The 14,787-nt window shown below is 39.3% G+C and overlaps 1 protein-coding gene across 1 annotated transcript in view; it reads right to left on the minus strand.

The window, feature by feature from the left end:
• The window catches only part of LOC117338471, a 30,875-nt gene extending 20,907 nt beyond the window's left edge, over window positions 1–9,968 (minus strand). Inside the window, exons 1-3 of the mRNA XM_033899825.1 lie at window positions 9,963–9,968; window positions 9,416–9,418; window positions 5,067–7,694 (exon numbers count right to left, since the gene is read on the minus strand). Coding sequence (XP_033755716.1) covers window positions 5,067–7,694; window positions 9,416–9,418; window positions 9,963–9,968 — 2,637 coding nt within the window. The remainder of the gene's footprint in view (window positions 1–5,066; window positions 7,695–9,415; window positions 9,419–9,962) is intronic.
• Between the last annotated feature and the right edge of the window lie 4,819 nt (window positions 9,969–14,787).

A 14,787-nucleotide genomic window follows, 5' to 3' on the forward strand; every position in this document is an offset into this window, starting at 1 on the left:
TAGATGTATCTGTAACTAACAATAGATGTATCTGTATTTAACAATAGATGTATCTGTATTTAACAATAGATGTATATGTAACTAACAATAGATGTATCTGTAACTAACAATAGATGTATCTGTAACTAACAATAGATGTATCTGTAACTAACAATAGATGTATCTGTATTTAACAATAGATGTATCTGTATTTAACAATAGATGTATATGTAACTAACAATAGATGTATCTGTAACTAACAATAGATGTATCTGTATTTAACAATAGATGTATCTGTATTTAACAATATATGTATCTGTAACTAACAATTGATGTATCTGTATTTAACAATAGATGTATCTGTATTTAACAATAGATGTATCTGTAACTAACAATAGATGTATCTGTATTTAACAATAGATGTATCTGTATTTAACAATAGATGTATCTGTAACTAAAATAGATGTATATGTAACTAACAATAGATGTATATGTAACTAACAATATATGTATCTGTATTTAACAATAGATGTATATGTAACTAACAATATATGTATCTGTATTTAACAATATATGTATCTGTATTTAACAATAGATGTATCTGTATTTAACAATAGATGTATCTGTATTTAACAATAGATGTATCTGTATTTAACAATAGATGTATCTGTAACTAACAATAGATGTATCTGTAACTAACAATAGATGTATCTGTATTTAACAATAGATGTATCTGTATTTAACAATAGATGTATCTGTATTTAACAATAGAAATATCTGTATATAACAATAGATGTATCTGTAACTAACAATAGATGTATGTGTAACTAACAATAGATGTATCTGTATTTAACAATATATGTATCTGTATTTAACAATAGATGTATCTGTATTTAACAATATATGTATCTATAACTAACAATAGATGTATCTGTATTTAGCAATAGATGTATCTGTATTTAACAATAGATGTATCTGTAACTAACAATATATGTATCTGTATTTAACAATAGATGTATCTGTATTTAACAATAGATGTATCTGTATTTAACAATATATATATCTGTTTTTACCACTTCATTCGAAATCAGGATTAAGTAGAGACACACGGAAAACATTAACATAATAGAATTAAAAGAAACACAAATAAATAATGTTCAGTAAAATGCTTTCATAACACGAATACGGAACTTAGAGTATGATCGTTTACATACTTAGACACTATGCTAAATTGACAACAGGCGTGGGTGCATCACAAGCGTCTGTTTTTAGTTTGTATTTACAAATTTTTTAGCTCCTACTCCTTCTACATCAACTTTGATATAGTAGGAGTAGGGCTTTTTTCTAATGCTTTTTCTATCAATACTAACCAGAAGCAGCGCTTGTGGATGCATATGCGTGCATGTCCTGTGTAATTAAGATGGACTTACTGATAGCTTAGGCGACAGTTGATGACTTCGTCTGTATCAGTATCTATCAGTGTCTTAGTCTGTCATTATATTATATCAAAAGCAAACCTATTATCAGGATGAAAAATTGAGAAGAAATTCCGAAAAGCAATTTACGGAAAAGAACAGGAATCGATGGATTGAAAAATGAACATTTTGAATACGATGGCTGGACATTATTTACTTACCTTACATAACTATTCAACACAATTACATGTAGATAGATGATCATTGGGCAGATACATATATTTGGTTGTATACTATGATGCAGAATCTTTAGTCATATACATATATGGGTTTTTTTATGCTACGATACATGATCATTGGTCAGATCCATATATGTTTTCATGCTTTGATACATGATCATTGGTCAGATACATACATGTTTTTTAATGCCATGATACAGGATCATTGGTCAGATAGATACATGTTTTTTAATGCCATGATACAGGATCATTGGTCAGATACATACATGTTTTAATGCCATGATACAGGATCATTGGTCAGATACATATATGTTTTAATGCCATGATACAGGATCATTGGTCAGATACATGTATGTTTTTATGCTATGATATATATATATAATACTTATTTAATCTACGACATGTATGATATATGATTTAACTTACTTTATCATGTATATTATCCCCTGTATATGTAAACAGTTTCAGTACTGTTGACATCATGTGAAAGACTGATATCTTGTCAGGAGGAAAACTATAAGTGATCTGATTAGATAGAGACAGAGTAATGTGCCTATGTATGTATATATATAAATATGTATAATCAATATGTCATATATAAGACTTAATATCAATAAATGAAAGAAAACATAAAGGGATGTATTGCTAGTTGTTGTTGGTTAAGCAATGTAACTGAGGATTAATGACCATAACAGATTAATAAAATCAGATGTATATTTTATATAGCCTTCAGTACCTAAAAATCATTGCATAGATTTATAAAATTACTTCTCAGTTTATCTAGATTTAGAAGCATTAACAGTTTTTCATTCCTTTACACGTGTGCCTGAATTGCCGGGAACCCAGTCTGTGAGTGTTCGTACTCCAGTTTTGGATGGGTGGTCAGGTTATGCTGATGACTCGTCCAAACTAGTGATCTGTGCCTTTTCTCCCATTATGTAATGTATCACAATTTGTCCATGTTCCGGATATCAGGGTTTTTAAGTATCGCGCCTTTGAGTAAACTGCGCATCTATATATTGTGAGGGCCTCATTGATGTTCTGGAGATGGGGAAAATAGTGGACTGGAAGGGACATCACTCGAATGGCTCGGTATTTCAGTATCGATATCATCACTGGCCTTACCTACTTAGTTCGGTACGAAATAAACCCCCCTACCCCAGGTACTTGTTACATGCATCAATGACCAGCTGGTCCGTATCTTCGTCAGTAGATTCCGGGATACCCCAAAACTTTCAAACAATTTCTTCCCGATTATTGCTCAAGGTCATCAATCTTTTCTCAAGGGCATGAGTTTGATTCGTCATTTTAGTGATACATACTCACTGGAGTTGAGAATAACCTCTTTGGGCCACTATTGGCTTGATAATGACTGGGTCACGTAATTCACAAATAGTTTGAACACTTTTTTTTTTACTTTGTTAGCTGGTTCCAAAGGCATCTTGTCTTATAACGGAGGTATGATATGAATAAACGAGACAGTTCCGATGATTTTCCCGTCCACTTCTCCGTTAGAAAACATAATTCGACAACGAAGAAAAACATCCACCGGTATACATTTCTTATCTGTCATCCTCAGGGATATTTCAGTCAAGCAAGTGTCCTTTAATCATATTAAGAAAGTATAATAGTCCATGTCGCCTACGTGTCCCCCGTATCGCTTGACCACCGGAAGTCAGAGGAACCCAAATTGGACATCTGTAACTGCACACTGATTCGCTCCATTTCAGCAATCTTTTATTTGATAGACTCGTAAATAATTTAGCTATGACTAATGAGAGTAAGCTTGAGGGAAATGTTCTACTTCCAACATACTTAAACATAACTGGTGCAAAAATATCATTGTATTCAATCAAATATTCATTAAGGATCATATCAACACCGGCTGCTTTATCTCTAGACAGACTCTTAATTACATCCAGTACTTCTCCAAGCCTAAACTCCAGCTCTAGTTCAGGTAACATACAATCGGTAATTTTACCATTCAAACTATTATCATGATCCGAAGAGTAAGGTTCCCCAGCGAGATATTTAAAATATTAAAGAAAAAAAATCTGCTAATGATAACAGTGCCGCATACCTTCCGTTTAGAAAAAAAATCGACAAAATTCTTTTGGATGATTACATTTAGATACATCTAAGACGTTTCCTTTCGGACGTAAATGGACGCGCTTTAACTTCGCCTCACATACTTTATAGCGTTTTTAGCCTCAAAGAGACTTGCCCTGTTAACAATGACATGTCCTTGTTGAAATGGAAAAAAGCGATTTTATAATTGTTATACATGTATATGCTAAGTTCCGGCTATTCTAATAGTATAGCATTAACAATAAATAAGTATCTATTAGATCAGTTTCATCAGTTTTCCTTAGCTTGAGGAAATTCTTTACGAAAAAAAGCTTATATTTATGTTTAATGTACAAAAAATATACATGGTTTGCCTCTGTTAGTAATGCGGACATGATAATGTACTAGGTAATGAACCATCTACAGTACTTACAACTGGTAAATAAAATCAGGTAAAATACGACAAAGAATATAATATGAAAAAATAAATGGCACACCCATGTGTAGAATTTTCGTCTACGAAAAGTATGAGGCAAGGTTTTACTACTTGTTAACTATTTAAAAAAAAAATCATTTCTTATATATCGGAAAACAGACTTGAATTCTTCATATAAAAATACTGAGATAATGAAGAGGCGCATAATAATTTTGAAATATCGAAAAATATTCAATGTAACTATTCTTTGGCATCAGCAAATGATTTTTTCCATAGCTTCAGAGATGCGTGATAAGTCTGTTTCCCTCTCGTACAATTCCTTTTGTCCCGAATTGTCTGTAAAGCTATCAATACAGATGCTCTGAAGGTCAGAATGGTACAATTAGACTCGGTGATATCCATATAAAAATTTCGAGAGGGATCCTGGCACCCACTGTAGAATCATCTTTTCTAAAATTTTATCGTATTTCCCCTTTTTTATGTTCTATTGATAAAAAATAGTGCACAACGAGGGACAAAGACAAACCCAGTGAAAAGGTGTAAACAAACTTCAATTGTCCAAATCCATATGGCCGAATGTTGGCCATAGTGTGCTTCCATTAGTATCTCTGATAAATTTACACAATTAAGGAGACTGATTGACCTCGAAACGAAATTTGATAAATATCTTTCCCGTGCTCCTCAAGAAATGTTCAAATGTGAAAAAAATGGTCTAGTGTTGGCAATTTTTTTTTCAATCAATTGAAATTTTGAACATGCACAATATGGAACCTACTAAGTTTTGTTTTAGAATGTCCCTTTCAGTACTTTCAGTAAGATATAGAGCTAGGATCGTTTATTGACAGACGACGGATAAAGGGCGATTTGAACTGATATGTTTTATATGCAGTTCTACGTTTGATCTATAACCCTGTTATTAATCTAGGGATAGTAATCACGCTTCTCCAAGAAGTCCTTCACTTTCCCCTTAATTGTCTGTACTGCATCATCACCATCGTCCCACTGGAGGTACCTCTCGCTCCTCATTATCGGGTGCAGAATCTTCGGCACCCGTTTCACTTTCAGATACTCACTTGCCACGACGATGTAATCTTCTATATGACTTTCTGCCTTCAACATGATTATATAATCGAGTTCGTACTCATACCTTAGGTCAGATATGTAGTTATTACTTAGGATGATTATTACCTTTCTGCTTGCTGTCATGTTCTCTACGACATCGCCCATGTTTAACTTCCCAGGTGCGGCATCTCTCTGATCAAAATAAAGTTTAAAATCACCACCGCACTGCTTTTCGTCGTTCAGCTTTCCATTATCAATGCCTTCCAAGAAGTTCTCCAGCACCCATCTCCAGTCAGTTTCTGCACAAGATAGATAAGCATCATACGTATGGTCCCTGCCCGGGATTGGTTCATAGTTTGCTGGACCCTTCAGTTTTCTTCGAACACGTCTGCACATATGATGGCATCTAAGTCGGATAAACCATCTCTTTCGATAAAGACAAATGATTATGAAGATCACGACTACCACAGCCACCCCCACCATGGCTAATAGCACAGGCAAAGTGAAGAATAGACAGTTAATTTTTGTCCGGTCAAATGACAAGAGTTTCTTTCCACGCCAAGACACAGGGCTGTTACAGATGTATGAATGCAGCCCAGGAATATCGATGTCCGTCGTATTTATCCAGTCTCTGAACCAACGTAGGTCACAGGTACAAGCAAATGGGTTGTCCGTAAGATTTAATGACAGAAGATTCCCTAAATCTTGAACAGAAGTCTTGTTAACCAATGCTATCATATTGTGACTGAGATCGAGATTGTACAGTTTGGTTATCTTGTTAAAAAGATGCGGACCCCATCCAGAGACACGGTTCTGACGGAGATTTAACTGTTGAAGCTTAATAAGATCACGAAAACTGGAGTCGTGGATTGTTTGTATCTGGTTATTAGACAGATCAAGAGTTTGTAGATTATGAAGCCCCGCGAAGAGTTTCCCCTCCCTGTCTATGTCCATGACATTTCCGATGTTATTGTTCTCTAAGTGGAAATGTTGGAGTGACGGCAATTGGTTAAACAAGGAGTTGAGCATTGTAACGAGTGCGTTGTCGGCCAGATTGAGATACTGAAGTGCGTTCAATGATTCGAATAGGGAGGACTGATCAGGAATGCTCTTTATGTTGTTTTCGTTCAACTCCAAAGATACCAGACGCGTCAAGGGCTGAAATACTCTCCCTGGTAAGGTACCGATCTTATTTTGGACGAGATGCAATATTTTCAGATTGATCAACCCGCTAAAGGAAGACTGGTAGAGTGTCACAATAATGTTTGCTCCCAGGTATAATGTTTGAAGGCTGGTGAGATCGCGAAATATGTCGTCTGGGAGAGAGCTGATTCGGTTTCCGTTTAGATATAGAATAGCCAAAGTAGATGGCAAGTTTTTTGGAACATTATCTAGAAAATTATCGTTCAGTTTGAGATTAGTCAAAGTTTTCAGACCAGCAAAGGCTGTATCGGCTACTGAAGTTATACCACTGCTGCTGAGGTCGATTAATTGTAAATTTTCTAAATCTGCAAAAGCTCTGCTAGGAATATGCCGAATCTTATTGTTTGACATAATTAAAGTGTTGATCGTTGTGTTTCGGAGAAGTTGGAAAGTTGCATTGGGGATAAATCCTTCCAGTGTCAAGTTAGCGATATTCAAGGAACGAAGAGGTTTTCCTTGCAGACCAACGAGTGCACTTTCAAGTACTGAAGCCGTTATTGGATTTCTGCCTAGCTTCAGAGACTGAATCTTATTCAGTGGAGCAAAAGCATGGCGAGATATATTGTTGATGTTGTTTCTTGACAATTCTAGCTTGATGACGCTTGTTGTGTCCAAAGCTTCAAACGTTTTGTTTTCTAGGGTAGTGATGAAGTTGTTGCTGAGACCAATGTTCTTCAGTTGAGTGAGATTCCTGTACTGGACAGGAATAGTGGAATTGTTGATGACGTTGGCTTGGATATAAAGACTTTGTAGTCCGCGAAGTGCCCCCAGTGGGGGAACCTTAGTCAGTTTGTTACTGTCCAGAACAACAAACGCGACACTGGTGCATCCGACAAAAGCGTTCTCATCAATTACATTGATATAGTTATTTCCGAGGTATAGTGTCTCGAGAGTTGTTAGGTTATAGAACGACCACCTGTCCAGAGAAGTGATGGCATTGTTGTCCAAACGAAGCAAATTTATATTGGGAGTATACTGTCCATGAAAGGCATACTTTTGGAGCTTTATAATCTTGTTGTTTTGGAGATATAGCTCCTTGAGATTTGGCAGAAAACCAAAGAGTTGGCTATTTAGTACGTCTATTAAGTTATGGGTCAGATACAGTTTTTCGGTAGAATTGGGTATGCCAGCTGGTATATCATATAGATGTAATCCCTCGCAATTAACGCTGGTAAGAGCTTTATTGCAGAAACATTTTGTGGGTAATTCTTTTGGACAGAATTGGATTCCCACTACACAACCCCACGTGACGAATGCCAAACAGACGATGGTAAGGTAAGTTGAAGCCCGTATCTGAAACATCAATGGAAAACTCAATCAAATATTTTAACTGAATATTAGAACTCACCTGCTAATCAAACCTAATAGACCATCAAACTTCACACATTCACAAACAAATCACTATGTCTTAATGAAATTACAGTTGCTTTTATTGTTAATGGGATGATGATGATGGTGGTGGTGGTGGTGGTGATGGTGGTGATGATGATGATGATGAGGAGGAGGAGGAGGAGGAGGAGGAGGAGGACCATTTATATCAAATAAGTATTGATTTACTACTACATTGAATATTCTGGTAAAAATTCCTGATAATCCATTCATAAGAGTTGTTTCCCTTCTATGGCATGTCGCACTGTCTTTCTGTTTATATTCAATGTGTTTTCATTATATTGTGTATTTTCCATTCAGTGATTTTGAATTTGGATTGGATATCATTTGTTTTCGTATTCATTTTATAAAAAATCATTTCAATATATAATTTTGTATTTATATTCAATTAAGTAAGCATATTTGATATCAATTAATGGCATTTGTTGAAATGGAAAAAAATACAGTTTCTTAGAAATGTTAAAAGAAACATTCTATATGAGGCAAGTGAGAGACCAGTTTTTAGAAATCTTAAAATCTCAGTATTTAATTTGAGAAAAATGGTATAATGTACATCGCTCGTTTACATGGAGACCCCTGTAAAAGTACAAGGACAATAAGACCACGTGTTCCGATGGGGTGAGTCTTCATTGATAATACCCATTGACCAGGACAATACAGCGCTAACATGCCTTACAGTTCTGGTACCCAAATTACTCTTGTACAGGTTAGAAGTGAGTACCCTCTTCGACAAAACAATGACTATGGCTGACTAAATGTCTGTCTCCACTCCCTGATCACACATTACCTGAATTGTTATATACTTTATAAACATATGTTTGCTTGTATTCAGAATTATGTTCTGAATTTCCAGTGTGAAATACGAGAGAATGATACCTATGCGAATTAGCATACGATTTATCTTTTCTCAAGTGAATTGTGCACGCAAACTATTTGATCAGCTGGTTATATTGCATAATACAGGTTAATTTATTCAGCTCATCATTACGACATCACCGACTATAATAAACAGATATATTCACCCCCTTCAGAACCAGTTATATTACTAAAATGTAATGACAACGCCCTCCCTTTATAAAGAGGCGTAGTATTTGGGACTTTAGCCGAGGGGGTACAATGGGTCCGGACCATACTACAAACCCTGTTTTCGGCCTATTAACTATACATCCATCAATTCTAGAACATTTATTAATGTCACCCTGTTTATTTTTTACCACTTGAAGTTAAGACAAGGGGATATTAGCCTGGTCAGTGGAGGGATTTTTAAGCTGACAAACGCGAGGCTTGGCGATTGCTTGTTTGACAACTTGAATTTTAACGTAGCTAACTGGAGAATCATCCCAACCCTAGTTCGGTATTAATCAATATATTCCTCACCCTTTTCTGTTGCTAGATACAAAAAAATGTACTACAATCTGTAAAAGTGAACGGAATGTGATTGTGATATGAATTCATCTTATTGCGAGTCCTGACGATTCAAGGTAAAACCACATCACAAAAACAAACTTCAGCCAGCTCTCACATTTGGGTTGAGAAATCCCTGTCCACCTTACATACCCATGTGAGATAGCATTTCTCTAACAAACAGAAATGTAACTGGGAAATGTGGTAGAAAGGAACCTTACTTCCTATAAAAACAAAAACAAAAAACATTCACTCAATTGGGGATTCTTTAGTTTAAGAATCCTCCTGGGGCCGAACTTTTTCTGTCTATCTAAAGCGGGTGAACACTAATGGGCATCTGTCGAAAAGAATGAACCTGCCATTGGAAAGAGAATGTTCTTACTCCAACACATTCCATAAAGACTCATCGACGTCATCCTTGGCCCGTTTGAAAGTCGGTATTATTTTAAATTGTGCTAAAACTAATCAGAAAAAAATTATTGTCCATTATATCATACTTTCCCACACACTCGATACAATGCTACTGTATATTTTCTTACTTATGAAGGTAGAAAAATAAGTTTTCCAAACACCGGACCCAGCTATGCCTTTTCTGAACAAATAGGAGTAGGGTTTTTTTATGAGTATACCATTTTTGCTGAAATGCATATAGCCTTACGACGCTTACGAAGTTGCACTTGAGCATTGTTCTACATACACACACCGTAATACGTAGCAACACCACACACATACATATACCCGTTCTAACATTAACTCGTATATACATACCTCCATGATTTGCACCGAAGCAGATCTTTGTCGTCTGGTCGCGGACAAAGGAACTTGTGGTTACACGATCTTCTCAACTACCACTTTAGAATCCTTTCGGTAGAGAGGGCCCCCATTTCATGTGGTGGAATTCTCAATATACTATCTGGGGTTTCTTTGGTAGACAATGCCCTAGTTACGCAATGAGTTTGCTTTTCGAAAGCAGGATTCTCGGAAAACCCTACTTTCGAATTGTACGAGTATGTAGTGGACACCGATGCGTGACAGAAATGCCTCCACGGGTATTCCCAGTAGCTCGATTAATCCTGTCGCATTGTCATTTAAGCTTTCAAAATGTCATTCTATGTTTACTAGACTACATCGTAACATATTTGGACAAATTCCAGAAACTTTTTGGAGGAAAATTCAAAGAGTCAAGGTTGTTTTAAATATAAATTTCGGAAATGTAATGTTTTCATTCTGAAATTTGAAGCAATTTTTTTACCTTTCATATTATTTTAGCAGGATTTAGGTGTTATTGTAATGTTATAATTTGAAATTGTAAGACAGCTTTCTTAACTCTTCAGATCAATTGTTCCGTTTTCATTTCTCTCCAATGTCCATGCTCCTTAAACATCGAATAATTGCATTTGGAAGGGGTTCTTGATAAGAAAATAAGAATTGTTTTCCAAATATGCACTTCAAATGAAATGCAGTACTTAAAAAGGTCGACTAACAGATTGTACTAGTCTGCGCTGGTACCGGACACGACAAAGACCAAATATGACCTTAGCTTTTGGTGTCCCCTTAGACATCCGTCCTGATATGACCCTGACTGTTGGCGTCACCCTACACATCTGTCCTGATATGACACTGACTGTTGATTTCCCCCTAGACATCCGTCCTGATATTACATTGACTGTTGGTGTCCCCCTAGACATCCGTCCTGATATTACATTGACTGTTGGTGTCCCCCGAGACATCCGTCCTGATATGACCCTGACTGTTGGTGTCCCCCTACACATCCATCCTGATGTGACCCTGATTATTGATTATCCCCTAGACATCCGTCCTGATATTACATTGACTGTTGGTGTCCCCCTACACATCCGTCCTGATGTGACCCTGATTATTGATTCCCCCTAGACATCCGTCCTGATATCACATTGACTGTTGGTGTCCCCTAGACATCCGTCCTGATATTACATTGACTGTTGGTGTCCCCCTACACATCCGTCCTGATATGACCCTGATTGTTGATGTCCCCCTAGACATCCGTCCTGATATCACCCTGACTGTTGGTGTCCCCTAGACATCCGTCCTGATATGACCCTCACTGTTGATGTCCCCCTGGACATCCGTCCTGATATGACCCTGACCGTTGGTGTCCCCCTAGACATCCGTCCTGATATGACCCTGATTATTGATTTACCCTAGACATCCGTCCTGATATGACCCTGACTGTTGATGTCCCCCTGGATATTCGTCCTGATATGACACTGACTGTTGGTGTCCCCTTAGACATCCGTCCTGATATGACCCTGACTGTTGGTGTCACGCTACACATCTGTCCTGATATGACCCTGACTGTTGGTGTCCCCCTAGACATCCGTCCTGATGTGACCCTGATTATTGATGTCCCCCTAGACATCCGTCCTGATATTACATTGACTGTTGGTGTCCCCTACACATCCGTCCTGATGTGACATTGACTATTGGTGTCCCCCTAGATATCCGTCCTGATATGACCCTGACTGTTGGTGTCCCCCTAGACATCCGTCCTGATATGACATTGACTGTTGGTGTCCCCTAGACATCCGTCCTGATGTGACCCTGATTGTTGATGTCCCCCTAGACATCCGTCCTGATATCACCCTGATTATTGATTATCCCCTAGACATCCGTCCTGATATTACATTGACTGTTGGTGTCCCCCTACACATCCGTCCTGGTATGACCCTGATTGTTGATGTCCCCCTAGACATCCGTCCTGATATCACCCTGACTGTTGGTGTCCCCTAGACATCCGTCCTGATGTGACCCTGATTGCTGATGTCCCCCTAGACATCTGTCCTGATATGACCCAGACTGTTGATTTCCCCCTAGACATCCGTCCTGATGTGACATTGACTATTGGTGTCCCCCTAGATATCCGTCCTGATATGACCCTGACTGTTGGTGTCCCCCTAGACATCCGTCCTGATATGACATTGACTGTTGGTGTCCCCTAGACATCCGTCCTGATGTGACCCTGATTGTTGATGTCCCCCTAGACATCCGTCCTGATATCACCCTGACTGTTGGTGTCCCCCTAGACATCCGTCTTGATATGACATTGAATGTTGGTGTCCCCCTAGACATCCGTCCTGATATGACCCTGACTGTTGGTGTCACGCTACACATCTGTCCTGATATGACCCTGACTGTTGGTGTCCCCCTTGACATCCGTCCTGATATGACCCTGACTGTTGGTGTCCCCCTAGACATCCGTCCTGATGTGACCCTGATTATTGATTATCCCCTAGACATCCGTCCTGATACTACATTGACTGTTGGTGTCCCCCTACACATCCGTCCTGATATGACCCTGATTGTTGATGTCCCCCTAGACATCCGTCCTGATATCACCCTGACTGTTGGTGTCCCCTAGACATCCGTCCTAATGTGACCCTGATTGCTGATGTCCCCCTAGACATCTGTCCTGATATGACCCAGACTGTTGATTTCCCCCTAGACATCCGTCCTGATATGACATTGACTGTTGGTGTCCCCCTAGACATCCGTCCTGATATGACCCTGACTGTTGGTGTCCCCTAGACATCCGTCCTGATGTGACCCTGACTATTGATTTCCCTCTAGATATCCGACCTGATATGACACTGACTGTTGGTGTCCCCCTAGACATCCGTCCTGATGTGACCCTGATTATTGATTTCCCCCTAGACATCCGTCCTGATATTACATTGACTGTTGGTGTCCCCTTAGACATCCGTCCTGATGTGACATTGACTATTGGTGTCCCCCTAGACATCCGTCCTGATATGACCCTGACTGTTGGTGTCCCCCTAGACATCCGTCCTGATATGACATTGACTGTTGGTGTCCCCTAGACATCCGTCCTGATGTGACCCTGATTGTTGATGTCCCACTAGACATCCGTCCTGATATCACCCTGACTGTTGGTGTCCCCCTAGACATCCGTCCTGATATGACATTGACTGTTGGTGTCCCCCTAGACATCCGTCCTGATATGACCCTGACTGTTGGTGTCACGCTACACATCTGTCCTGATATGACCCTGACTGTTGGTGTCCCCCTAGACATCCGTCCTGATATGACCCTGACTGTTGGTGTCCCCCTAGACATCCGTCCTGATAATGATTCCCTAGACATCCTATATACTGATTGTGAGTCCCCTAGACATCCGTCCTGATATGACCCTGACTGTTGGTGTCCCCTAGACATCCGTCTGATTGACCTGATGTTGATTCCCCTAGACATCCGTCTGATATACTGATGTGGTGTCCCCTAGACATCCGTCCTGATATGACCCTGACTGTTGGTGTCACGCTACACATCTGTCCTGATATGACCCTGACTGTTGGTGTCCCCTAGACATCCGTCCTGATATGACCCTGACTGTTGGTGTCCCCCTAGACATCCGTCCTGATGTGACCCTGATTATTGATTATCCCCTAGACATCCGTCCTGATATTACATTGACTGTTGGTGTCCCCCTACACATCCGTCCTGATATGACCCTGATTGTTGATGTCCCCCTAGACATCCGTCCTGATATGACCCTGATTATTGATTTACCCTAGACATCCGTCCTGATATGACCCTGACTGTTGATGTCCCCCTACACATCCGTCCTGATATGACCCTGACTGTTGGTGTCCCCCTAGACATCCGTCCCGATATGACCCTGACTGTTGGTGTCCCCCTAGACATCCGTCCTGATATGACCCTGACTGTTGGTGTCCCCCTAGACATCCGTCCTGATATGACATTGACTGTTGGTGTCCCCTAGACATCCGTCCTGATATTACATTGACTGTTGGTGTCCCCGAGACATCCGTACTGATATGACATTGACTGTTGGTGTCCCCCTAGACATCCGTCCTGATATGACCCTGACTGTTGATGTCCCCCTAGACATCCGTCCTTATATGACCCTGACTGTTGGTGTCCCCCTAGACATCCGTCCTGATATGACCCTGACTGTTGGTGTCCCCCTAGACATCCGTCCTGATATGACCCTGACTGTTGGTGTCCCCTTAGACATCCGTCCTGATATGACCCTGACTGTTGGTGTCCCCCTAGACATCCGTCCTGATATGACCCTGACTGTTGGTGTCCCCTTAGACATCCGTCCTGATATGACCCTGACTGTTGGTGTCCCCCTAGACATCCGTCCTGATATGACCCTGACTGTTGATGTCCCCCTAGACATCCGTCCTGATATGACCCTGACTGTCAGTGTTCACCTGTTTTCGTATGGCCCCGTTTGTTTCCCAATTACTCTCGTCCTTATATGGCCTTTGCTGTATCGGACGTATTACTCGTATAAACCATTCTAATACCATGTTAACTACTATTTTGTATGAATTGATTGTGCCTTTCTAATTATTTTGGTGTGACCTACTAGTTTATATGGGTCGATTGTGTTTTAGAACTCGTGTTGGTGTTACCTCTGTTTTATGGGTCTGTTAAATATATTGTCATTCCATTCGTGTTGCTGTGACCTACTATTTTATTATGTCTTTACATTCTCGTCAGTGTCGATTTTATATGGGTCGATTTTTTCTTTCCATTCGTGTTGGTGTATATATATATATTGTAT

This window comes from Pecten maximus, chromosome 11 (assembly GCF_902652985.1).
Source record: "Pecten maximus chromosome 11, xPecMax1.1, whole genome shotgun sequence".
In the NCBI taxonomy this organism is placed as follows: Eukaryota; Metazoa; Mollusca; class Bivalvia; order Pectinida; family Pectinidae; genus Pecten; species Pecten maximus.